Source organism: Felis catus, chromosome B2, assembly GCF_018350175.1.
Source record: "Felis catus isolate Fca126 chromosome B2, F.catus_Fca126_mat1.0, whole genome shotgun sequence".
Lineage (NCBI taxonomy): Eukaryota > Metazoa > Chordata > Mammalia > Carnivora > Felidae > Felis > Felis catus.
In genome coordinates this window covers 35,739,298-35,763,969 of record NC_058372.1, presented here as the reverse complement: position 1 = coordinate 35,763,969, position 24,672 = coordinate 35,739,298, and the positions used below count along the sequence as shown (strand labels likewise).

The 24,672-nt window shown below is 48.7% G+C and overlaps 1 protein-coding gene across 2 annotated transcripts in view; it reads right to left on the bottom strand.

Moving 5' to 3' along the window:
* Positions 1–24,672, bottom strand: part of TBC1D22B (TBC1 domain family member 22B) — an 80,622-nt gene that overhangs the window by 8,173 nt on the left and 47,777 nt on the right. Inside the window, exons 9-13 of one of the 2 annotated variants that reach the window (XM_045057467.1) lie at positions 14,402–14,508; positions 14,005–14,080; positions 11,576–11,703; positions 11,196–11,291; positions 9,747–9,809 (exon numbers count right to left, since the gene is read on the bottom strand). In XM_045057467.1, coding sequence (XP_044913402.1) covers positions 9,747–9,809; positions 11,196–11,291; positions 11,576–11,703; positions 14,005–14,080; positions 14,402–14,508 — 470 coding nt within the window. The remainder of the gene's footprint in view (positions 1–9,746; positions 9,810–11,195; positions 11,292–11,575; positions 11,704–14,004; positions 14,081–14,401; positions 14,509–24,672) is intronic. The other variant, XM_006931682.5, reaches the window with a different exon arrangement.

The following is a 24,672-nucleotide window of genomic DNA, read 5'->3' as shown; positions in this document are numbered from 1 at the left end:
AGTCAGATGAAACACTGCAGCCATGAGAAGACAGCTTATGAGGCAAGCAGCAGTGAGGAGTTCCAAATTAATGGGAAGGGACCAAAGAAAAGTTGGAAGTGGCTAAAATAGCAGAAAACAACCTGACCTAGATGCCAGCTGAGAATCCACAGATCCTAAAGGAAAAGGAATATGGCAGAAAAGAAATTAGTGCCATGGTGGGTAGGGGGAGGCAACAATTAGATAAGGGGGTCAAAGGAGAAGGGATAGAGGTTATAGCCAAAGAGACCCTGTAAGGAAAAGGTATAGGGGAAACCTCTCAGAGGATGTCCAATAGATGGAAGAAGTGGAGAGCAAGAACACCAAGAATAATCATTATAGCGACAGCTACCATTTATTGAGCACTTACTACACACCAGATGGGGCTCTGCATGCTTTACGTGTACTCTGTATTAACTCATTTAATCTTCCCACCAACTCCATGAGATACATAATATTATCTCCACCTTACAGATGAGGAAATTGAGGCACAGAGATTAAGGAATTTGCCCAGGGGCACAGAGTGGTACTGGGCTGGAATTTGAACCCAGGCAATCTGGCTCTAGAGCCTGTGCTCATAAGCACTATATATTTCAGCGCTTGCCCTGGAGTAAGAAGAGAAATGGGGCATAACGTAGAAGAAACCAAAAGAAAGGAAGTCATGGCAGACGCTGTTTGAAGGAAATGTGGAACAGTTGCTTGATTTTACTCAGTGATAAGAGCCAAGCACAACCAAAGATAGGATGTGTAGTAATTAACAGCAAAAGAACTTAAAGACCCCATAAAACATACACTATTAAATAAGATACTGTGTGTAGAATCACTTAGCAATATTGGAACATCCTTTGCAAATGTAAAGTGTACTCAGGCATGCAAAAATATTTTCCTAGTCAAATAAGCAGTTCTTTAAAACAAATCCCCCATTCTGAGAATCAGTGAGTTAGCACACCAATTCCCCTGGTTACAATAAAAATTTTCAAAACCATGTCCTTGTATGTAAACTTTCTGAGAGTCAAACTTATTCACTGGTTTTCTCCCAAAGTGTGTTTAGCAACTTTCCCATCAGAGAGGCCGGGTTGAGTTCTTCAATGGCTTGTGTTATGTCTAGGGATCGTGCCCTTTCTCACGCCAGCTTGCTGTGGGTGAAAGATCTTCAGTTCCCAGGGCTCCCTCTGAACCCTTCTTCTGGGCAGGATTCACACCGACAACTCACTGGATGTCTGTAAAGATGAGGCCTGCACTGGCCAATGCTCCAAAATCCTACCCTTGAGTTCCTGCAGAAGTGGTGGGTGGATGCCATCTGATTCAAGGGATTTATTTGCATTTAGTTTCTATTTAGGCCTCGAGCATCTTATAGGCTTAGCACTACTGAACTGAACAACTCTGACCTACCTCCTACAGAAGACGCTTTCAGAATAGGAGTCTCTCCAAGGTGTTCTTCTGTAGGATGGAGGCACGGGATTCTGGGATCAGCTGCCACCTTGCTTTAGAGGCCTCAGCTGGCCCCACGGACTCCCTTGCTGGTCCCCATTTTATGTAAAGGAATTTTGATTATTAGTCCTCAGAGTCCTCTGCGGGGTGCTTCTCAAAATCAGTTCTGAGCCCTCTGAGGCCTTGTTGGCCCTGACATCTTGTGGGGTCCCATGCCCTTCTGGGCTCTCACAGATGCTGCTTTTCCTGAGATGACTGTTTAGACTGTGGGACGAGGGAGCAGGCATTCACTCAGGTGCCTGTTCTCTCTGACTCAGGCACATACACTTTTCCCAGGTATGTTATTCATAGTGGAACAGTTTTCAGGCTTCCTGTGGGTTACTTCATTCAGTACAAATTTTTTCTTTTTTTAATATAAATTACGAGTTTATTACAAAATACAAAATGTTAGTTTCTCATCATCAGTGATTCAAGAAAACAAAGCCAGGAGCTCACCCTGGGTGGGGCTGGAGGCCAGACGCCGCCAGGCTCAGGAGCTGGCCACAAGTCACCGGTTTACAACCCCCCCCGCAGATGGATGTTCTCCAGGGTAGCCGCCACCCAGTTCTTGTCGCTTGCACACCGCGAGCTCCAAGGAACGAAACCCCGGTGTAAAGTGTACGTCCATTGTGAAAAGCTGGGGTAGGGATCACAAAAGCTTGACTGTGATGGACAGGCCAGTAAGGGTGGCCGTGCTGCAGTATGGAGGGGGTGTGAAGGCCACGGCCACTGTGTCCTCAGGGTCGCTCCCCTGAACGTGGACTTGCTCTACTACATTCACTTCTTCTAGCGTCGCTGGCTGCTCCAGGTCACTGACGCTGACGGAGCAAATCAGATCAAAGGTCCCGTGCACGCCACCGCTGCTGGGAACCTACTTGTCCTCTTTGTCCATAGTTACCAGGTGTCCCCAGAGTGCTCAGAGACGACGTTACTCACTTCCGGTTCTCCAGGGAGCTGCCCCCACCACTGGGAACCACCGCGGGCCTGTACAAGTGCTCTGCACACGTTTTTTCCTGAATACCCACATGTCAGCATAGCTCATATCCTTCCAATGCACACTGAAGTTCTGATTTTTGAGGTGCTCCACTCCTTCGCCCTGGCAACTCCTTTGGTTTTGGTTGTGATTATGGGGTGGTGCACCGGCCCACGTTCCCTCACGCACAGAACTCACTCAACGATCTCCTGCCCTTCTGGGTTTGACACGCACCTGCTCTGGGAAGTCTCCCCCAGAGTCTGACGCCCACAGCCTGCCCTGACGGTGTTTCTGCCACTGGGTGTCAGGAATAAAGATGTCTTCCAGCGACCAAATTCTGTGGCTCTCCAGGCTCACTTAACGTGCCAGGTTCAGCCTTGGCCAGAGGGCGGGAGAGTCCACTGTCACTGCTATGATTCTGTCACTTCACGGTGGCGTGTACACCCCTGTGACTCCCTAGTTCACTCTGCCGGCCTTGTGGGGTGGGACCAAGGCACCCCTCTTCATTCCATCTCCAAAGAGCTAGCAGCACGGGTCAAGGCCCAGACATCCCTGGCCAGGCTTTAGGACGGAGGCTGTTGGTCCAACAAGGGATGGGGGTGAAACCTCCTCCCCAATTTAGGGTCAAGCCCAATCTCTCCACAGGCTTCTCCACAATCAGGTCTTGCAGCACCACCCCTCCCCCTGTGACACTCCGGCCACATTGCCTTCTCTCTGCCTCTTCCCTCCCCCCACCCCTCAACCTCTTACCCTGGCAGGGCTGCTCCTCACCGCCAGGCAGACGGCACCCAGCAAAGTGCGGGCCAGGGGCAGGCGCTGGGAAGGGCTGAGTGGGACAGCAGGCCTCCCAGCTCTCACCTGCTCAGCCTAGGTCCCCAGACAGTCCCCTCTGCTCACCTTCTCCTTCAAGTGCCTATGGCAGCTACAAGAGATGCGGACAGGCAGACAGGACTCCTGGGCAGACAGAACTCTCTCTAGGCTCACGGCTGGGGAGAGAAGCCCCAATCCCTCCCTCAGCAGGTGCACAGCCACATAGGAGACCTGCCGGTTCTGATTAGGGCGCTCACATCCAAGGCAGATCTCGCTCTCTCTGACCACCACTGAAGCTTCCCCTTTGCCACAGTTTCCCACCGTCACTGCTCCCATCCCCAACACCCTCGGTCGGCATCACACAGCCTCTAGCACGGCCACTACCCCTACAGCCAGCAGCCCTGAATCCTAGGGTCACCCTTTGCCCTTCTAGCCCCCACGATGCAAATAACATCAAGATCCTCACTCAATACCAAAATTCCTATGTGAGAAAGGACTCATTTACCCATTTTGTTTTGGGTGATTTTTACACAGTCAACTGTCTACTTAGTATGGAGATTTTAGTGTATTGGTTGTATTTAGTTGTATTTAGTGTTACTGCACTTTCACCTTTCAATGGTGACCTTGCAGCAAACTGAACCATGTGCTCTTGTCCTATCATGCACTCTGTTGTCAATCTTTTTTGTTTTTTTCAGTGAGGCATAACTTGTACACAGTAACTACGCAAATCTTAAGTGCACCGCTGGACAATTTTTACATATGTAACCACCACCCAGAAGATTCATGTTCCTTCTCAGTCAACACTCCGTCTACAACCAGTGACCTGACATCAGAAGTTTGAACTTCACATAAATGCTTTCCTTACAATCTTATTTCCAAAGTTATCATGATACTTCTGAATATTTTTTAGTGGCAAAAAACTGGCTTAACCAGGGCTCCTTGGAGAATGGTTGATTCCAAGGTAAGGCAAAGAAAATATAAGCTGGGAGCATCTCATGGCACCAGAAAGTAAGGAAGTGCTTTAAAAATGATGGGATCAGGGGTGCCTGGGTAGCTCTGTCAGTTAAGCCTCCAACTCTTTTTTTTTTTTTTTTAATTTTTTTTCAACGTTTTTATTTATTTTTGGGACAGAGAGAGACAGAGCATGAACGGGGGAGGGGCAGAGAGAGAGGGAGACACAGAATCGGAAACAGGCTCCAGGCTCCGAGCCATCAGCCCAGAGCCTGACGCGGTGCTCGAACTCACGGACCGCGAGATCGTGACCTGGCTGAAGTCGGACGCTTAACCGACTGCGCCACCCAGGCACCCCAAGCCTCCAACTCTTAATTTCGGCTCAGGTCATGATCTCACGGTTCATGAGTTTCAGCCCTGTGTTGGGCTCTATGCTGACAGCTCAGAAGCCTGCTTGAGATTCTCTCTCTCTCCCTCTTTCTCTGTTCCTCCTCTGCTCAAATTTTGTCTCCCTCACTCTCTCTCTCTCTCCCTCTCTCTTTGTCCCCTGCCCCTCTCTGGCTCGTGCTCTCTCAAAACAAACAAACAAACAAACAAACATTTTTTAAAAAGGTAAACATGATGGGATCAAAAAGACATAGGAGACAACTTGAAGGAGAACCCAAGGGCCAAAGCTGGGACAACCTGAACAGCAAAATAATGACAATGTCAGATAACCCATGAAATAAATACCTGTGAATCTATACTGATATAAATAGATACACGAATACATAAATGGGAGAGAAGGGACAGCTCTCCCTTAGGTTAGAATAGCAATTAATAAATATAGAAGCAGTGAAAATAGAAAATCACAATTAGGCAAACATCACAGTAATGACTGTTACAGGCAAGAGCCATTCATGAATGTTAAAAAGTGGGCGAAAGAATGATGAGAAACATCAGAATTGCATAGTCTCAGACTGTCTCTACAAAAGATACTTACCAATTACCAAAGGGAAAATAGTAACTTCACAGGGGAGAGACTCAGGAGGCCCCCCTGAGTCAAGCGATCGAAGGCGGCAGGAATGAGACCTGCCAACACCAGCTACCTCCTCATACACAGACATCGCCTCTGTGGTTTCTTCCCCAAAAGGCATGACCCTCAGTTCCGTCATAAGAAAACATTAGACAACCCCAAGTTAAAGGACAGTCTACAAAATAACGAATCCGTACTCTCCAAGAGTTTTGAAAATTTTGTCCTGGAAGACAAAGACTGAGGAATTGTCCCAGATTAGGATCCTGAATTGGATCCTCATCCAGAAAAGGACATTAATGGGAAGACTGGTCAAATTCAAATAAAGTCTGTAGATTGCTAATATTTTAGCAACCTGAACGTCCTGGTTGGTTAATCACAGTACGGAATATAAGATGTAAACATTAAGTGGATATGGGTAGGCTATTTGGGAACTCTACTATTTCTGCAACATTTGTAAGTATAAAAATTATTGCAAAGTAAAAGAGAGAGGATACTTTTTTAAAAACCTGGTTTGAGTGGAGTCCCTCCTCCCCAGCCCCTCCAGAGTCTGACATTCAGCCCCTAGAGCGCCAGTGGCTCCTAAGCCTGGGGGCTCTCTCAGGGCGTGGGCGGAGCTCCAGGACTTCCCAGACAGAGGCCCAGACCCCCCCACCCCCCAACCGGGCTCCAGCAACATGTACAAGTGCCCAGAACTCCCTGTTGCCTCCAGGTGTGGTGGTCTTTCGGACTCCACTTTCCCACAGAGGCAAGTGCCTTAGTTTCCTCCTGGGAAGGAGGGCATGGAAAGGAATGAGGAGGCTGAAGGCCCTTCTGGCAGTGGAAGGAGAAAAACCCAGGAGCCAGAATAGACCAAAAGGAGGACCTTAGAGGACTTCTTTCTCAGTTTTAAAACAACCAATCTTTTGTTAAACATTTACTTCATGAGAAGAAAGCCTGTGAGCAATCATCAATGAAAGGTGCGGGGTGGTAGAGGGCAGAGGAAGCCCTGGAAGGAGGAGGGGAAAGGGGGAGGAGGGGGAGGACGAAGATCTTTGCCCGGGATCCTGGAGTACTGCTATGTGAATTCAGCTCAAATGCCCCAGGAGGTGTCTGGCCAGGCCCCAAGGTAGAGGCAACAGAGCACAATCCATGTGTGGGGCACGATGCTAAGTGTCTAACTCCCTGGGTGACCTTGAGCCAGTTACTTAATCTCGCTGTGACTCAGTTTGCTCATTTGTAAAATGGGGGTAGTTATTATGACCTACTCTGTGGGACTATTGCAAGGATTAAATGAATTAAACACAAATAAGCATTTATTTATTAAGATTTTTTTAAATTTATTTTTTAAAGTTTATATATTTATTTTGAGAGAGAGAGAGAGGCAGAGTGAGCATGCACAGGGAAGGGGCAGGGGGCGTGGAGAGGGGGGAAGAGAGAGAGAGAGAGAATGAATATCCCAAGCAGGCTCTGCACCATCGGCACTGAGCCTGATTCAGGGCTCAAACTCACGAACTGTGAGATCATGACTTGAGCCAAAGTCAGACACTTAACTGACTGAGCCACCCAGGCGCCCCAACACAAATAAGCGTTTAGATTAGTGCCTGCTACATTAAAAGTGCTAAGAATTAGTTATTATTAGGCCGAACCTTATGAAACTGCCAATATCTGACATTTGGACCTATGAAAACAATGTTGTAAACTTCACCCTAACATAATCATCATTGTTCCACTACACCAGGCCAGGCTGAGGGCCCCTCAGACCAGGGCAGAGCCTAGGCCCAGCACTATTAGAAGCTCTCACTTCAAGTGGCCCATGGCTCACAGGACGGGCCACTCTGTCCCTGCAGCACCCGTGCACACATTGCCTCAGGTTCCCTTGCTCAGAGGCCTCAGGAAGGAAACATCTTCAAGTGATCCTCCTGTCGTCAGTTCTGGGGCCCCTCTCCCAGGCAGTATGAGCCCAGATATCTGCTCAGCCAAGGAGAAGCAGGCGCCCTTCCTTCTGGGGGCTTCTGCCACAGCTGGGACACTGCCTTTTACCCCCGCAAACTTTGACACCCCCTCTCCAGTCCTGTTTGCCCATCTAGCTTGGCAGCTTCGCCCACGATTAGCCTATCATGGTTTACTCTGGTAAGTTACACACCACTTAGAGACTTAGGTTCCTAAAGCTTTGTCTTCACTGCTTCTCAGACATTTGGGAGTACATTTCAGGAAACAATATTAATGATAATAAGCACCCTGTTCTGAGGCCGTAGGCCACGTATACCATTCTAAGTGCTTCACACATATTAACGATTTAATCCTCACGGTAGCCCTGGAGGTAGGTACTCACCCCCATTTTACAGGCAAGAAAACCGAGGCCTACAGAGCCAAGTTACTTGCTTCTGGCTGCACACCTAGAAAGGTAGGAGAGCTCGGATCTGACCCCGGGCAGTCTGGCTCCACAGACCGTGGCTTTACCACTGCACTATTCCACACAGTCCCCAACTTTCGAAGGAGGGTCTCTGCTTCCCCCTAACGCCCCTCCACTGGCTCCCCTAACCGGGGGCTCTTCTTCCCTGTCACTAAGGGTGACCAATGGCCGGTCTGCTGAAACCACCACAACTCTCTTTTATTTCTGCAGTGGCTTCGCCTAATTTTTCTTCGAGTCGCTGCAGCTGTTCAGCCCTCAAACTTCTCTCATCCAGGCTGGGCCAGTGTGGCTTTCTGGGGTACCTGTGTTCATTTACAGAGCTTCCTTTGCAGCCACTTAACCACAGGTGGCCCTTCAGCAGTCAGGCTGCGCATGCCTTCTTTCTCTGCACATGTCACGGGCCAGGAGCTCACAATCTCGTACAACGCTCTTGCACCTGCACCACGCTTCTGTCTCCTAAGGGACCCTGCCCGTCGATCTTAACACAGCTGGGCACAGGTTTTCTCTTCTTGGCCATAAAATTATGGAACAGTGGGGCTGGGAGGAACTTTGAGGACTGTCCACTTTAATTGCCCATTCTACTTCGTCTATAAGAGAGAGGTGACAGTCCTCGAGTAGTCTCACCGAGGTGTTAATACAGCAACAGACACAAATCCTCATTGTCATTCTGTGGGTTACTGAAGAAAGACCTCAAATCCACCAGAAAATCGAATATGCAACCCGGTAAAGAAGAACATCTCTAGTTTTAAAGTCACAGACTATTACGGCCCTATGTTCTGCCAGGATTGTGAATTGCTGAAAGCCATTCCAGGAATCACCTCCACCTCTCAGAGCTAATCTGGGAAGCACTTTTATCACATATGACAAGGCCCACTGAGCCTGGCTCATGATAACTAAATTAGACCTCGTGCTCTTGATGTCCTGCTCCACCTCAACCACGTTATCAGAACTGATAGCTCACCCCAGCACGCGGCCAATCCGGCCCCCTTGTGCTCATTCATCCTGGGACGTCGCATATGCCGCTCGTTGGCAGAAGCCGTGGCTCGCGGTCAGCTGCCGCAGCCTCTCGGCACCACAGCCAGCATCTGCTCACAGAAGCCCACTCTCCCCTTTTCCTTCCAAAGCCCTTACTTGGGCAGGCTGGGCCCCGTCTTTCCGTCTATCTGCTAAAGAGACTTCTGTTCTTTAACCACCTAACACCAATTACGGAGAGGTCCAGCCCAGGGGTCACAGAGAGATGTTGCTGCTCTTGAGAACACCTACGTTATTAGTTAGAACTCAGAAGAACATTCAACCTTCTTTGGCTCCCCCCCCCCCCCGGCTTTTAAAAGAGCTTTATGCCCATTAAAAAAAGAAAGGGAGAAAGAAAGAGAAAGGAAACTGCTTAGTCCAGAAATGTGCAAAGCAGAAAAAGAAAAGCCCACCGCTGCCCCCCAGAGATAACGACCACCGAACAACCTCCAGGCCTCTGTGTCTGCGGACTGCAGAGCCTCGCAATCTGTCCCCTCGACCCCCAATTCCCCATTCCCCCTTTCCTGGGCCTCCTGGAGCAGCTGCCTGGCTTTCCACCACCCAACGTGTGCCCTCCAGTCTTCTTCACGTTCCCCAGCCAAGGCTTCCCGGACGCCTCACTCTCCCCGGCCGTCCCCTCTGCCTCCTTTGCTCTGTCCACCTCTCTCCCCACCAGCCTCCTCGGGAAGGTGTGCCAGGGCTCAGGCCCGGGGCTCTTCCCTCCTCCGTCCACACTCACTCCTCATCTACTGTCCTGGTTTTAAGGACCATCTGGCCAAAGGCTCCTAAACGTGTGTCCAAGCTCTCTCCTTCTCCAGCTCCAGACTCCTAAGATTTATTTGCCTACTCCAGATCTCCATTTGGGTGTCTAAAAGCACTTCCGATTTGGCGTGCCCAAAACTGAACTCCTGAAATTCCTCCGTAAGCCTGTTCCTCCTAGACCCTTCTCATAAACTGAGTCATCCTGACTCATCCCTCTCTGTCCTACTCTACACTCGACACATCAGGAGATCCTGTTGGCTCTATTTACAAAATATAAGCAAGATCTGCCCACTTGTCACACCTCCACTGCCACCATCCAGGTCCAAGCCATCCTCGTGTCTCACCTGGAGGACTCCAACAGCCTGCTGGGCAGTCTCCCTGCCTCCACCTTCGTCCACACCTACGGTCTACATAGAAGCCAGAGCGATCCTTTGAAAATGTAAGTCAGATCACGGCCCTCCTCTGCTTACGACCCTCTTATGGCTCCCCTTCCACTCAGAGTAAAAGCCAAAGCTTACAGTGGCTACAAAGTCCTCTGTGATCTAGGTCCCTTGTGACTTCTCTGGCCTCACCTCTTCCTACTCTTCCCCTGGACCACTCTGTTCCAGGCCACCACCATGATTCCTTAAGTAGCCCAGGGAACCCCACTGTCCCCTCTGCTTGGACACTCGTCCCCCAGATGTCCACGACTCACTCTCTCACCTTCCCTGAGCCTTTGCTCAAGCATCTCCTTCTCAGTGAGCCTATCCTATTGTATTTGAAATTGTAAACTATCTCTTCCCTACCACCTAATAATCCCTTTATCCTGCTCTACTTAAAAAAAAAATTTCCGGGGCGCCTGGGTGGCACAGTCGGTTAAGCGTCGGACTTCAGCCAGGTCACGATCTCGCGGTCCGGGAGTTCGAGCCCCACGTCAGGCTCTGGGCTGATGGCTCGGAGCCTGGAGCCTGTTTCCGATTCTGTGTCTCCCTCTCTCTCTGCCCCTCCCCCGTTCATGCTCTGTCTCTCTCTGTCCCAAAAATAAATAAACATTGAAAAAAAAAATGTTTAAAAAAAAAAAAATTTCCTACGCTTTTGTTTATTGTTAAGCCTCTTCCCAACCAGCATGTAAGCTCTATGGGAACAGGGATCTGTCTATTTTGCTTTCCAGTATATCCTATGCCTTCACCAGTGCCTAGCACATGGCAGGCATTCAGCAAATGCTTGTCAATGAATGAATGAGACATCTCTTAGGCCTGCCTAGCTGCTATGCAACCTTTCTAGCACTACTACCTATTAAAAAAAAAAAAAATATATATATATATATATATATACACACACATACATATGTATATATATATATATATACACACACACACACACACACATACATATGTATATACATACATGTATACGTATACATATATATTTTTTAAGCTTATTTATTTATTTTGAGAGAGAGAGAGAGAGAGAGAGAGAGAGAGAGAGAGAGAGAAAATCCCAAGCAGGCTTGGTGCCGCCAGTACAGAGTCCAACTCCAGGCTTGATCCCATGGACCGTGAGATCATGAACTGAGCTGAGATCAAGAGTCAGATGCTTAACTGACTGAGCCATCCAGGTGCCCTAAAACCCTTTTCGTACTGAAGAACTCTGGGGCTCACTGACTTGGCCCATCGGCCTTCTGAGCACCCTGTCTCCTTTCCTCCTCTCGGCCAGGTACCTGCCATTACGCCTTCTCCCTGTGCAGCCCCACTAACGGAATGGCTCCCGCTCTGATGCTCATCCCAGCCCAGGCTAAGCTCTTGGCCACTCACCTGAAAGTCCTCCTCATCCAAGATCTCTTTTCTCCACTTGATCAAGAAGGCTGCACACACGTAGAGATGAAAGTGGGAGAACCCTTCCGGTTCAGACTGGGAAGGGAAAGAACAGTTAGGTCTCCAGGCCCTGACAAGGAGCCGGCTCTAGTCCTCTCGGTCCCGGTCCTCCTGCAAGGTAGGAGCACAGCAAGGCACTCCTTTCACGGCTGGGCACACAGAGGCCTGAACAGACTCTGTAGAGGCCCTGCCCATGAGGCCAAGGCAGACACAGAAATAGAAAGGAGGTAGGGGATTCTGAGCAGCTACTCTCCACCAGGGCAGGGAGCTGGGGGCCTCAGGGACAGCCTGGCATGGAGAGGGCAGGGGTCCCCTCATACCTGGTATGTGTCCCATAGGCGGATGGTGCAGCGAAGGGGAAGCTCCCGCATGAGCAGGTTGTTCATCCAACGAAAGGCAAACTGTAGGTATTCGACCTCGTACCTCCTGAAGTGATTATGTACCTGCTCTGAAACAGAAAGTGTCATTGGCCCCAAGACCACAACCTAGGGGACTGACTGGACCCTGAAAGGGTCGCATGAGCCAAAAAGGCAGTTTCCATCTCCTTCTCCCCCCTTCTCCTGGGGAATACAGGCACAGAAGGGCCGAATCGGCATCCGACTGTCCTTCATGTTGGATTCTGCCATCTCACAGCCACACCACATGGGTAACCCAGTCCCACACTCGGCAAAACTATTTCAACGCCCATGGTGACGCTCTGGGTACCTTTCCTCCTTCACAGGGCTCCTCTGGCCATAAAGCGGCAGACGTGAGGTTCACTTGGCTGCTTGACCCCATTACTCTTCAGAGGAGGAGGCAGAATGGAACAGAACCATGGGGGTCACCTTGGCCATCCTCCTGCCAGTGAGGACTTCCTCCTCAGCATCCCTGACAGATGGCAGCCAGCAGGGACTTAAACACTGCCAGAGAAAGAGGTTCACTGACTCCATCAAGGGCAGCCTCTCCCACTGATGTATTAAGTGATTCGCCAGAAAGTGCTTCGCTGTATTCAACAGAAACTAGCTCCTTCCTGACTCCCACCCTTGGTGTTTGTGTGGTGTTCTGGAACAACCCCAAACAAACCTGATCCCTGTTCTACATGGCAGCCCTTTAAATAGTGCTTAACAGCATTAAAAAAAAAAAAAAAATTATTATCCTCCTCAGTTTCCTAACCTAGAAAATGCAAATAATTATTCGTACCTCAGAAGATTCGGGGGAGGAGAAAATGAGAAAACAAAAGTGCTCACAGCAGCACCTGGCATGTGGTAAATACGTAAGACATACACTTTTTGAAAGAATAATAACAATAGTTATTTCTGGGGAATAGGATTTAAGGAGGGGGGAGGATGTTTACTTTTCATTTTGTGCTTCTCCGAATTGTCTTAATTTTTATAATGTCTATTACTTCTATGATTCAATGAAACAATAAAGATATATACATTTACCAGTCCAATATCCTAAAGTACTATGCCTTTACTTATCAGGTACTCGCGAGGGCAAAAAAAACAAGGAGAGGGCAGATGGTGGCAGAAACCACAGCCCTCTGCCCTCCGGGCCCACGCTGAAGCTCACGGCTAGGTCAGGGCGAGAAGGGGGAAAAAACCGCCTCCGGACGATGTGTCAGAAACAACCGTAAATCAGCAAACAAGACAGGAAGACGGAAATCCTGTCATGAAATGAAGCTGGAGTGAGTGGCACAAACCAGGGAAGGTTTTCAAGAAGAGAGAAGCTGGGGAAGGAGAGAGAAAGATACGCGATGCCTTGATGAGGCACAAAATCCACACAGAAAGCCAGGAAATGAGGTTTATTAGTTGTGTCGTGTCTGGTAGAGTCCTAAGAAAGCTCTACAATGTAAATGGTGCTACGGAGCCCACTTAACAGAAGACCTTGCTGTGAGGTTCTAGGCTATCTTTATGAAACTGAATTCTGACTTTCTCTTTCTGGGCCTCAGTTTCCTCATCAGTCAAGACAGGGCTTCCCAGCTTGCCTTTTAGTTCTAACATTCCATGATTCCAAGCCAGAGCCAAGGAATTACTGGAGGGCTCTCGCCCCTCAGAGACCTTCTGTGTCAGGAAGAGTCATGTCTCACTTCTTGCCCCCGCCACCCCCCACCCCCACCCCAGCCCAAACTAGTCGCAGAGAGCTGCGGAAAGGCCTGCCGGATATCAGCCAGACTAGAGGACTCTGCGTCAAGCCCAGGAGTTCTGAATGACATCACCACCCGAAGGACAAGGTCAGAGTACAGCTTGACGCTAGAAGCAAGGGAGAGCCACAGGAGGCTTCAGAGCAGGAGAGGGACGGAACCAGGATGGTGCTCTGGAAAGATGCAGTTGCATCACAGAAGGTTTAGAAGAGGAAAGAGTACAGAGGAGGCAAGTCCTTATAGGAGGAAGCTGCAGAAATCCAGGCATGGCTGGATCAGAGCTGTGGCCAGGGAAATGGAGAAGAAAGGGCAAATTTGAAAAGAAGAAAAAGGGAGGAAGGGTTGGAAAAAAGAAAAAAAAGGGTGAATGTGAAGAGAGATGCTAAAGAGAATGGACAGAACTTGGTGACAAAAAACAAAGGGGAAAAAAGAACTCGAGGGGCCCGCAGACCTCTCGCCTCCCCTTCCTGCCGACGCGTGGAAGGACGCGGGCGCGCCAACAGCCCGGACGGAACTGGAGAGGGTGGTGGCAAAGAAGCGGGCAGAGGAGAGGCCCCCACCAGCACAACTGGCTGTGTCGGAACCGTACCGTGCTGCTACCAGAGAATGCTTCTTCTTCCAACCTACCATCAATCCGGCTGACGAGCTCTTCCAGCGCCTTGACCTTCTTCTGGATCCCTGGTTGTGCAAAGGTGTAGTTATCCTGCAAATGACACAGAGCCCGGGATGAACAGGGACTCCAAAGTCGTGCTACTGCTCTCGAGTTCACTGAAACACGTTTAAAAGCACAAGCTGTTTTCCACAGCTGGTGCCGGGGTTCTGGAGAACAAAGGAATCTACAGAACAGCAGAGGGTGGGCAAATCCTGATGGAGCCCTGCGCTGTGGAGGAACGAGGAAGAGCCGTGCTGGGCGGTGGCGGGGGTGGGGGGGTGCTTCTGGCTGATGCCGAGGAGCAGTAAGGAGCTCAAAGGCCTGCAGGGAGCCCCTGGACCCGGGCAGCCTGCATGGGCAGAGCCAGCTCACCTGGATCCCATCTAACAGCTTGCTCATGCACCAAAAGCTGTCGGCTTCAATGCTTCGAAGCACGTCCTGAGACAAATTGGTCACGTCAAAGTTCTCCACGTCCTCTTCTGTAAAACAAAAGGTGAAGAAAGTCCAGAGGTCTTCTCTAAAACATGGAGAAAGCTAGAGACTGGGATCTTCTACGGGGTCCTTCAGGCCAGGGGACAGCCAGGCTAAAGTGATGAGAGGAGTAAGGGCCTGTCCTCCTCCCCTGGTCAGGTGGGCAAGCGGGTCCCAGGAGAGCTCTTGAGGATCTCGTTACAACACTGAACAGGCCACTTCTCACACTGGTTCCACCGGGTCCAACATATCTTTCTCGGCTGTATTCGTTCATTGGGCTTTAGGAAAAGATATTTCAGGCCTCATGCTCAGTGAGCTACATACCCAGACCCTTGGAGGTGGTCTGGAAAAATTCTTGATTTCAGAAATTCAGTGGCCTGTCTAGCATACGCACACCTGCATGGACTGAGAAAGGTGGGATCAGATGGACCCTGTGATTCATTTTTTTTTTCCTTTGGCCCCTCCCCCCCCATAGTTCATTTTAAAGACAGAATCTCCATTTTCTGGCAGACCCACTGCTGAGACCACTCAGAAATGAAGATGAGGGTGTGAAGGCAGATGGCTCGAGCCTGACGGAGCTTCTGGGACTTAATTTCACCAGGCTGGTAGGACCTAAGCTGGGTTCCGTAAAACATCAAACCTATAGGGTACTCCAGAAGAAGGGCGTTCCGTAGACAAGTACGGTTGAGAAATGGCAGTCTCATCTTGGAGATTCACAAAGATCATAGCGAACAAATGGATTTGAGAAACTATAACAAATTTTGCATTAAGTAAATCTATTTAACCTTTTTTTTTTTTTTTTTAAATTTTTTTTCAACGTTTATTTATTTTTGGGACAGAGAGAGACAGAGCATGAACGGGGTAGGGGCAGAGAGAGAGGGAGACACAGAACCTGAAACAGGCTCCAGGCTCCGAGCCATCAGCCCAGAGCCTGACGCGGGGCTCGAACTCACGGACCGCGAGATCGTGACCTGGCTGAAGTCGGATGCTTAACCGACTGCGCCACCCAGGCGCCCCTATTTAACCTTTTTTATCCAGGACTTCCCAGGCTTCTTTAGCCACAGGACCTCTTTTATTTATTCTATTTTTTTAAATGTTTTTGTTTTTCTTTTTGAGAGAGCGAGAGTGCATGTGTGCATGCAAGTGGGGGAGGGGCAGAAAGAGAAGGGGACAGAGAATCTCAAGCAGGCTCTGTGCTGTCAGCACAGATGTGGGACTCTAACTCAGGAACCATGAGATCATGACCTGAGCTGAAGTTGAACACTTAACCGACTGAACCACCCAGGCACCCAGGGGCCTCTTTTAGAGACCTCTTTTAGTTTCTCGTGGAAACCCCACACTAAGTAATAGTAGTGAGAACTAGCCTGTCTCTGAGATCCAAGTGGGGAGAACATCAGAAGTGCTCTAGAAACCTGAAGAAGGAAAAGGCCATGGGACGTGTCCTTCCTGCCACAGAGGTGGGAGTACTAAGAAGCCTCTGCTTGCCAACATGACAGGCCACCTCAACCCACGGGCCCCAGCATGCCTGGCAGAGGCCACACGTGCAAATGTTCAGGCTGGAGTTCTGTGCCAAAGGCGGCTTTTCTCCTTAGACCCACAGCCTTATTTTGAAAACAGGATGTTCACTGCAGTCCCATGTGCTGCAAAGACACAGGCATCTGACAACATATATTCAGAATCCAGCCCTTTCATTTATGAGAATTACTACTACGACCTACAACTAACCCCCCTTGGGACAACATGTAACAATTTTCAGATTTTCATTCTGTATAAACAGCATTTTTAAATGGACATCAAAGACTGTAAAAACCCTTTTGAGGGGGCTAGGGTGCTTTGTTAGAAAAGCTATAATCCTGGGGCACCTGGGTGGTTCAGTCAGTTGAGCATCCGACTTTGGCTCAGGTCACGATCTCACAGTTCGGGAGTTCGAGCCCTGAGTCGGGCTCTGTGCCGACAGTTTCAGCAGAGCCTGGAGACCGCTTCGAATTCCGCGTCTCCTGCTCTTTCTGCCCCTCTCCCACTCGCGCGCTCTCTCCCTTTCAAAAATAAATAAACATTTAAAAAAAATTTTTTTAAAGAAAAAAGGAAAAGCTATAACCCTGGAAACAACCTACAAGCTCAACTCCAAGTACAGCCACAGTTAATACATGTAAAGTGCTAACTATCGGGCCTGGCACACAGTGGGTACAAGATAGTCTATTTCAGATGAAGCTTATCAAGAATTTGTAACGACAAAGGAAAGTGTGTCACAGTGTTAAGGGAAAAGAGCAAGATACAAAATTATTTATGGTATACTCTCAACTACTCTACATACAATATTTATGTGTGCTTATATAAGCACAGAGGAAAGACAAAATATACCACGAGGTTTACAGTGTTTATTCCCTAGGTAGTAGAGATAAAAGATTTTTATTTTCTTTAAGCTTTACTCGACTTCTCAAAATTTCTACAATAAGCATAATTTTTACAGTCGGGGGAAAAAACGTACATTATTTTAGAAAAGAAAGGGCTACAATTGACTACACCTGTCTTTTATCACCAAAAAGGAATAAAGGCTTTGTAAACTAACACTAAGCTTGCAGAAACTAAGACTTCAGATAACATATAAAGGTCCACTTGAGAAATCACATGAAAAAAAAAAAAACAACACAACCTTCTAAATAGCATCCCCCCCCACCAACTTAAACACCTACTATGTGCCATATACATACTATTAAAGAATACTGAGCTCTAAGACCCAGTTCAGAACCTTCCTCTTTCTTTTTGCTTCCTATTACATTTCTGAGACCATCCCGTACCCGCAGATCGCTGCTCCACACGCCTTCCACCACTTTACATGTCCACCCCCCTAGGGACAGATAGCAGGTGGCTCCGACTCCCGCTACCACAGACAAGGCCCTGAGAGACGACCCCCTCCGACCCTCTACAGGGAGTGCTCTGAGCCACAGGTACAGGCAGCGCGCTCCCCGGGGCCAGCCCAGCAGCGACGAGGAGAGTGCCGCCTCCTGGACCGAGCGCGGCTGCTCACACTAACTGTCCTAGGCAGGAGCCCCCCTTTCAGAACGGGGCTGGAAGAAAACCGTAAGACCCGCAAGGAAGGCTCAAGACCGAAACCACTCCTGCCGCTCCCACGCATTTCCCAAGCGAGGATCCAGAACTCCATGATCATTCGAGGAGTCCTCTCCAACCGGGGCACGCTGCAATTCCAGAACACCACAGTGGAAATGGAACTGGGAGTGGGAACTATCCACCGCAGAGTAGCCACGGGGGGAAAAGAGCCTGGGTCCCCGAGAACGGGGAGCACAGCTACCGTAGCAGCCCTGGCAGCCTGTGGCGTTTTTGTCAGACTGAACGGCACGTGGCTAAGAGTACCGGCTCTGGAGCCAGACTCAAGTCCTGGCTCCGTCACTCGCTAGGTGTGTGGCTTTGGGAAAGGACTTTACTTTGGTGCCTCAATTCCTTCTCTGTTAAGGTGGTAATACCCTACCAGCGTCACAGGATACTGCAAGGATTAATACATGAAATGTGCTAACAACAGTGCCTGGCATGAGAAGCGTGACGTAAATGTTAGCTGGTGTTATCGTTATTAAAAGAGGCCCAAGTGGGGCGCCTGGGTGGCGCAGTCGGTTAAGCGTCCGACTTCAGCCAGGTCACGATCTCGCGGGGTCCGTGAGTTCGAGCCCCGCGTCGGGCTCTGGGCTGATGGCTCGGAGCCTGGAGCCTGCTTCCGATTCTGTGTCTCCCTCTCTCTCTGCCCCTCCCCCGTTCATGCTCTGTCTCTCTCTGTCCCAAAAATAAATAAACGTTGAAAAAAAAAAAAATTTAAAAGAGGCCCAAGCAAACTTCCATCTCTTTGGAGCCTCTGTTATTTTGGATCTCTGTTATTCGCAGCCACCCCTAACCTAACTCCAATATGTACCTTAAAGATTAGCTAATTTTCAAAGCCTTCCGTTTCCCCCATTTGGTCTGAAGGAGGAAAAATCTAACAACGTAAGGTCTTAAGTCGGCAAGATGCCACCCTCAGGAGCTGAACCGATTCCAAACCATTAGCTGTCCAGGAGCAGAGGGACCAACAGACAAGACGCTGAGCCCTCTTTGGGGGCCTCGAGTCAGGGGCTCTGTCTCCCCGTGTGCCTGGCCTGCGCGTTAGACCTTTGTTTCCACAGACGGTGGGACAGTTCACCAGCCTTTCAGGGAGTGGGAGGAGAGTTTTGTTCTAGTGTTCTGCCTGCTGGGAGGATAAAATTCACACATTCAGTCAAAAACTGTGAGCTGAGTGCACCAGCAAAAAAGCAGCAGAGAAAGGAAGGCCCAAACGCTCTCTGAAGAGCTTCATTCAGCATAAACAGTCTGTTCAGGAGGATCATTAAACATTCCACTTGAGAAAATTCAACATATAATTGAAGCTGGAACGGGAACCCATGCCAGCAACGTAGTCTCGAATGGGGGCAGCGTCTTTGGTTGTCATTACAGAGCGTACAACAGCCAGGACTCCGACTGGAGGCAATGAGATTTGAAGGATATTTTCTGGCTATTTTAAAAGGCAACGCATCCAAAAAGAGGAAACCCAAAAGCTCTTGATAAGAATCAAATTGCCCACTCTGGGCTCGACGAGAACATGTCCATTTATTAGCTGATAAAACGTACTTGAGCGGTGACTCTAGTCGAGTGTTTATTTTTCTGAGAACCCCAAGTCCTGGGCCCTACATCAGGCTCGTGTATGCCTCAAATACTCAAAGACAGCTTTGGGAAGAACTAGTTGTGCTTAAACTGACAAGAGTAACTCGTCTCTTTGCCGCTCTAGGCATCTCCCAGGAGCCATCTGTGATTGCAGGGCAATTTCTAGATTCTGTGATCTGTTGGGGCAGAACGATTCGGCCCGACTGGTGGGCAGGAGAAGATCAGACTGCAGATAGCCTTTCTACTTCCTAAAGCCTTTGGTTTGCCTGATTCCTGTTTTTATAGTTTTAAAACTAGACACGTATGAATACCTTACATAATATTTTCTGAACACAAAAGTAAACTGAGGAAAGGGAAAAATAAAATTTTGGTCACCCATCTAAAGCAGCTCATAAAATAAGAACGTAAATACTACATCCAGAAAAACACCGCTTTAAGAAAAGTGTCAAGGGATTCAAGGTGTCGCTTGCACGTAATTATTTTTAAGTGGTTCAAAATGCGACATAAACGTATTACTGGGCACTATTCATCTGGCATTTTCAGGCAGGTACACGATGGCAGCAGCCAAGGTGAGGATGTCACTGCAAACCCTAGTACGGGGAGGGTGGAGGGGCTCCCGGCTAATTCCTGGAGGGTCAGACGATCTGGCAGAGCAAGGAGGGTAAAGAGAATTGGTCTCCTGCAAGGAGGAGGTCAGACGGAAGACTTCTTCTGAGGCTCCGACAGAGCAGAGACCCGCAGGGAGTCGATTCTGGTTCGTGAGGACCACGCCGCAGACCGTGAGAGAGGCGGCGTGCTGTCTCAGAGATGCGGGGAAGCAGCTGACCAGCGAGCCCTTCCTGACACTGTGCCTGACGGTGTAGTGACTAAAGGGTAACTGTTAACTCGGAACGACACACGATCTCTGGCTGTTCACTTCTTAGCGTGGAGCAGCCCGAGCACACGTGCATCATGAGACCCTGGTTAAAATTAGTTTTAAAAATCAACATACCACCCCATTTTTTCTACTTTCTACAGGAAAGTAGAACGTTTACTTAGCAAACGTTACTGACTCGGGGTTACCCCAGCCTCTTGGCACTGGCTGTGGGAGCCCAGATTACATAAACCCAGACTATGTATTTGGGATAATGGGCCAAAGAAGGGCCAGGTCCAGCAAACACCTAGCCTTCTAGGACCTGTCCAAAGATCACCCACGGAGACAGGCAGCACGTCCCCAAGACACTGTGGATGCGAACAGGCTTGGGGAGTCCAGGGCCCCCCACGTCAGCTGCTCTGAGGCTCTTCATCTGGGTTCAAACGCCTCGAGTATGTTAGCTGTCACCATCTCTCCTCTGTTACCATTGCTCGCTGATTCCTGGGTCAGATGCCAGGCAGACAGAGCGAGCAAGCAAGCACGTGCCACTCAGCTCACCGCCCGCGAGAGAGCAGGCTAGGTCTCAAGGTTCCCGAGGCGATAAGCCACAACCTGCCCTTGGAGAACTTCCCTCCGACATGAGAGGAAATCCAGCACTGGACGTCCCACCAAATGCACACACTGCTCTCAAGTGTCAGCTGGAGGTGGCTCAGCTCAACACTCTGGCGGGGCTACACCCACATACGTGTGTGTGGCCGGGAAGAGCCTCAAGTATTCCTCAACCGCCTATCATGTACAAGGCTGCTTCATCCAGGAAGACAGGGCCAGGAGGCACCTTGAGGAAAGCATCCAAAGACGGTGGGCACTAAAAAATTCAACATCAGGGCACCTAGGTGGCTCAGACGACCAAGCATAGGACTCTTTAAAAAAAAAATTTTTTTTTAATGTTTTTTTCATTTTTGAGAGAGAGAGAGAGACAGAGACAGAGTGTGAGCAGGGGAGGGTCAGAGAGAGAGGGAGACACAGAACCTGAAGCAGGCTCCGGGCTCGGAGCTGCCAGCACAGAGCCCAATGTGGGGCTTGAACGCACAAACTGGGAAATCATGACCTGAGCCGAAGTCAGACACTTAACCGACTGAGCCACCCAGGCACCCCATCTTTATGTATGATTTACTTACAGTAGACGACACATAAGTGCACAGTTCTGTCTCGACCCACGTATACATCTGTGTAAAAGATGCCTCAGTCCTTGGGCACCTGGATGGCCCAGTCAGTTAAGCATCCAACTTCAGCTCAGGTCATGATCTCACAGTTTGTGGGTCTGAGCCCTGCATTGGACTCTGTGCTGACAGCTCAGAGACTGGATCCTGCTTCAGATTGTGTGCCTCCCTCTCTCTCTGCCCCTCCCCCACTCACACTCTGTCTCTCTCTCTCTCTAAAAATTAAATAAACACTAAAAATTTTTTTAAAGATCTCGGTCCAAATAGAGAACATTTCCAGCACCCCAGAAATTTCCTTATGTCTCTTCCCAATCTCCCACCATAGTCAACCACTGCTTTGATGTCTACTGCCATGGATTATTTTTGAACCCCATTTGCGTGGAATGATACAATGTGTCCTTTTTTGGTATCTGACTTGTTCAACACAGTGGTTTGGGGATGGTTTCTTCCATGTTGTTGTATTTATTGATAGTTCATTCTTTTTATTGCTAAATACTAATCCACTGAATTTTCCTGCTAACCCATATTTGGGTTGTTTCCAATTTGTGTCTATATGAATATAGTTGCTATGAATATTCTTGTACAGTCTTTTGGATACTGTAAGCTTTCGTTTTCCTTGAATAAATACCTAGCAGTAAAAGACTGTGCTTTTTCTCTACTTTACTTATGTTTGTATCCCTAGTGCCCAGAGCACTGCCCGGCACAGTACAGATGCTCAATGAATACTCGCTGAGTGAGTAGTGCTACTCCTGTCTCCATCTCTTAGAAGAGATAAAACTTCTGGCTAATTCAGCACAGTATCAAAATATTGTAATCCACTGCCCCCTGGCGGCCAATCCTAGCAACGCCATACTAATTCCTAAATATCTGACAAAGTTAATCGTGAACTCTTCATTCTCTCATTTACCTAGACATGTATGGAGTGCCTATTTCGGACATCAAAATGAAAGCACTAGGAATCGAAGATATTGAAAATAGCCTCTAGTCTTAAAGAATCATATAATCTGGTGGCAGAGGGCAGGAGGACAATACAAACAACAACCGGCATGATGAAGTGCTATAGAAGAAACGGACGGGGGTTAGGGACACAGCACTGTTGTGGGGGCGGGGGCACGGCGAGGGTGAGGGCAGGCTTCCTTTGTAAAGGAGGCACAAAGATTAGCCCAGGGGAGAAGAAGGACATGGTGCAGGACAGGCTTTAGATTAAAAATGTCAATTTGGGGCGGCTGAGTTTAAGGGGTGTGGGAGGGAGCAGATCCCACAGGACCTTGCACAAGCTAGGCAACCTGGACACACTTGAACCTGTACGTGAGGGGATGTTACTGGAGAGCTTTAAGTAGAGGAGCCGCATGGGCAAGTCTGTATTTGAATGGTGTGTAAGATGGACTTGAAGGGGGATAAAAGCCGAGAAGGGGAAACACACGTAGCCATTTCAGCAACCCAGGTCTGACCCAGGGCAGTCACAGAAGAACGGAGAGCAAGGCACATGCAAGAAACGTTTAGGACATAAAATCATCAGAGGCTTGTAAATGATTAGATATAGAAGGGTAAGACTCACACACAATCCTTAGCATTTCTGACTGAAGAGTCAAAAAAACTCTGCCAACCGTGAGAAAAGAGTGGCTGGGTCCGGGGAGAGAAGGAGTCGGTAAAACACGGAGTGTGAGGAGCCTAGGGGTAGCGAAAATTGCAGGCTGTCCCCAAATAACTGTTCCCTTTTACGTCTTGGTGAAGGGACCCCTGAAGAGTACTGGCCACCTGGGATATAGACTGTTTTCCGGCCAGCTATGCTCACATGACTAAGTGTAGACAAAAGAGATTCAAACCTAAGCACCATATACAACTTTGGGAAGTGTCCTTAAATGGAAAGAGTATTCCTTTCTTCCCTTCCTTCTCCGTACTGGATGGAATACAGACGTGATGGCTGGAGCACAAGTAGCTATCTTGGATCACAAGAAGAAACCACATGCTGAAAACGGAAGAACAAGAGTGAGGAGCCTGGGTCCCTGATATCTTAGGGCAGGCTAAGCCCTAAGATACAAGCCCTGGACTACTTACCTTTTTTTTTTTTTTTTTAATTTTTTTAAATGTTTTTATTTATTTTTGAAGGAGAGAGAGAGACAGAGCATGAGCAAGGGAAGCAGAGACAGATGGAGACACAGAATTCAAAGCGAGCTCCAGGCTCTACGCTGTCAGCATAGAGCCCAATGCGGGACTCGAACCCACAAACTGTGAGATCACGAACTGAGCCGAAGCCGGACGCTCAACCAACTGAGCCACCCAGGCACCCGACCTCTCGTCTTTTTATATGAGAGAAATTAAATAAGCTTTTCTATCTTGCTTCAGATCCTATTATTTGGGGTTCCCAGTCACACGTAGCCAAGCTAGCCCTAACTGATCATCTACGATGCATCCAAGTGGAAATGTCACACAGGGGCCTGGACTCGTAAGTCAGAGGTCTGGGAAAGACTTCCCTTCTGGGAGTTCCATTGCCATGACGCTTCTGAAAACATCACGCTTCAAGTAGAACTTGAAATGAAAATCCTACTATGCTGCTTCATGCAGACGAGAAGAGGGAGAGCTATTCGATACTGAGGGTTCATTTTGTACTGATGGAAACCACCAGATAGATACCACTCTGCCTTTGGAAACAAGACGGGTCGTGAGCTCAGCTCTTCTACAGGATTTCTTCATATGCATCACTCAAAAGTTGCCAGTAAGCAGTTTGTTTTGATGAGGACCACACTATCAGGTATGGTGGACCTTAATATGTTTGGGGCTAGATCAATAATATTGTGTAAGCGCAAACGTTCTTACAGGTATTCTGGAGTCTCAGGGATCACAGGCCAGAGACTAGATCTCCTTTAGCACTGTCACCCTGGGCCCAGACACAGCTGGCTTATCCAGAGATAAGCTTCTATGTGAGCAGCTGTCTTCAGCAGATAAAGAAGATGCGTGGGGGCCAGGCTAGCTATAGGCAGCTTCTCTATCAACTCAGAGGGAGTCACTGGATCTCCGTTTTTAACTCTTTTTACGACAAACATGACATACCACGAAGCAAGCTCAGGTGCTACTTTATAGACATGATGAAGGTGGTACAGTGCAAATAGGGGACGAAAAAGGAGAGAGGCTCTGATAGAGCAGACCCTTCAAACTATGGTTCAGGGAGATGGGGCAGTGGGCCAAGGCTGCCTGGTGGCACCTGCCCAGGATGACAAAGGCAAGAGTCTGGCTTATCCCACAGGTGAAAGATACCTGAGGCCTCCTGAAGCAGGGGTGTCAGAGCAAAAGACTTTTACAGTAGCTGCCTTATTAGGATACAACACCATTAGAGAAGGGGAGGAAAGAAGCATTATTACCTAAACAAGAGAATTGTTTTTTTTTTTAATTTTTTTTTTAATGTTTATTTATTTTTGAGA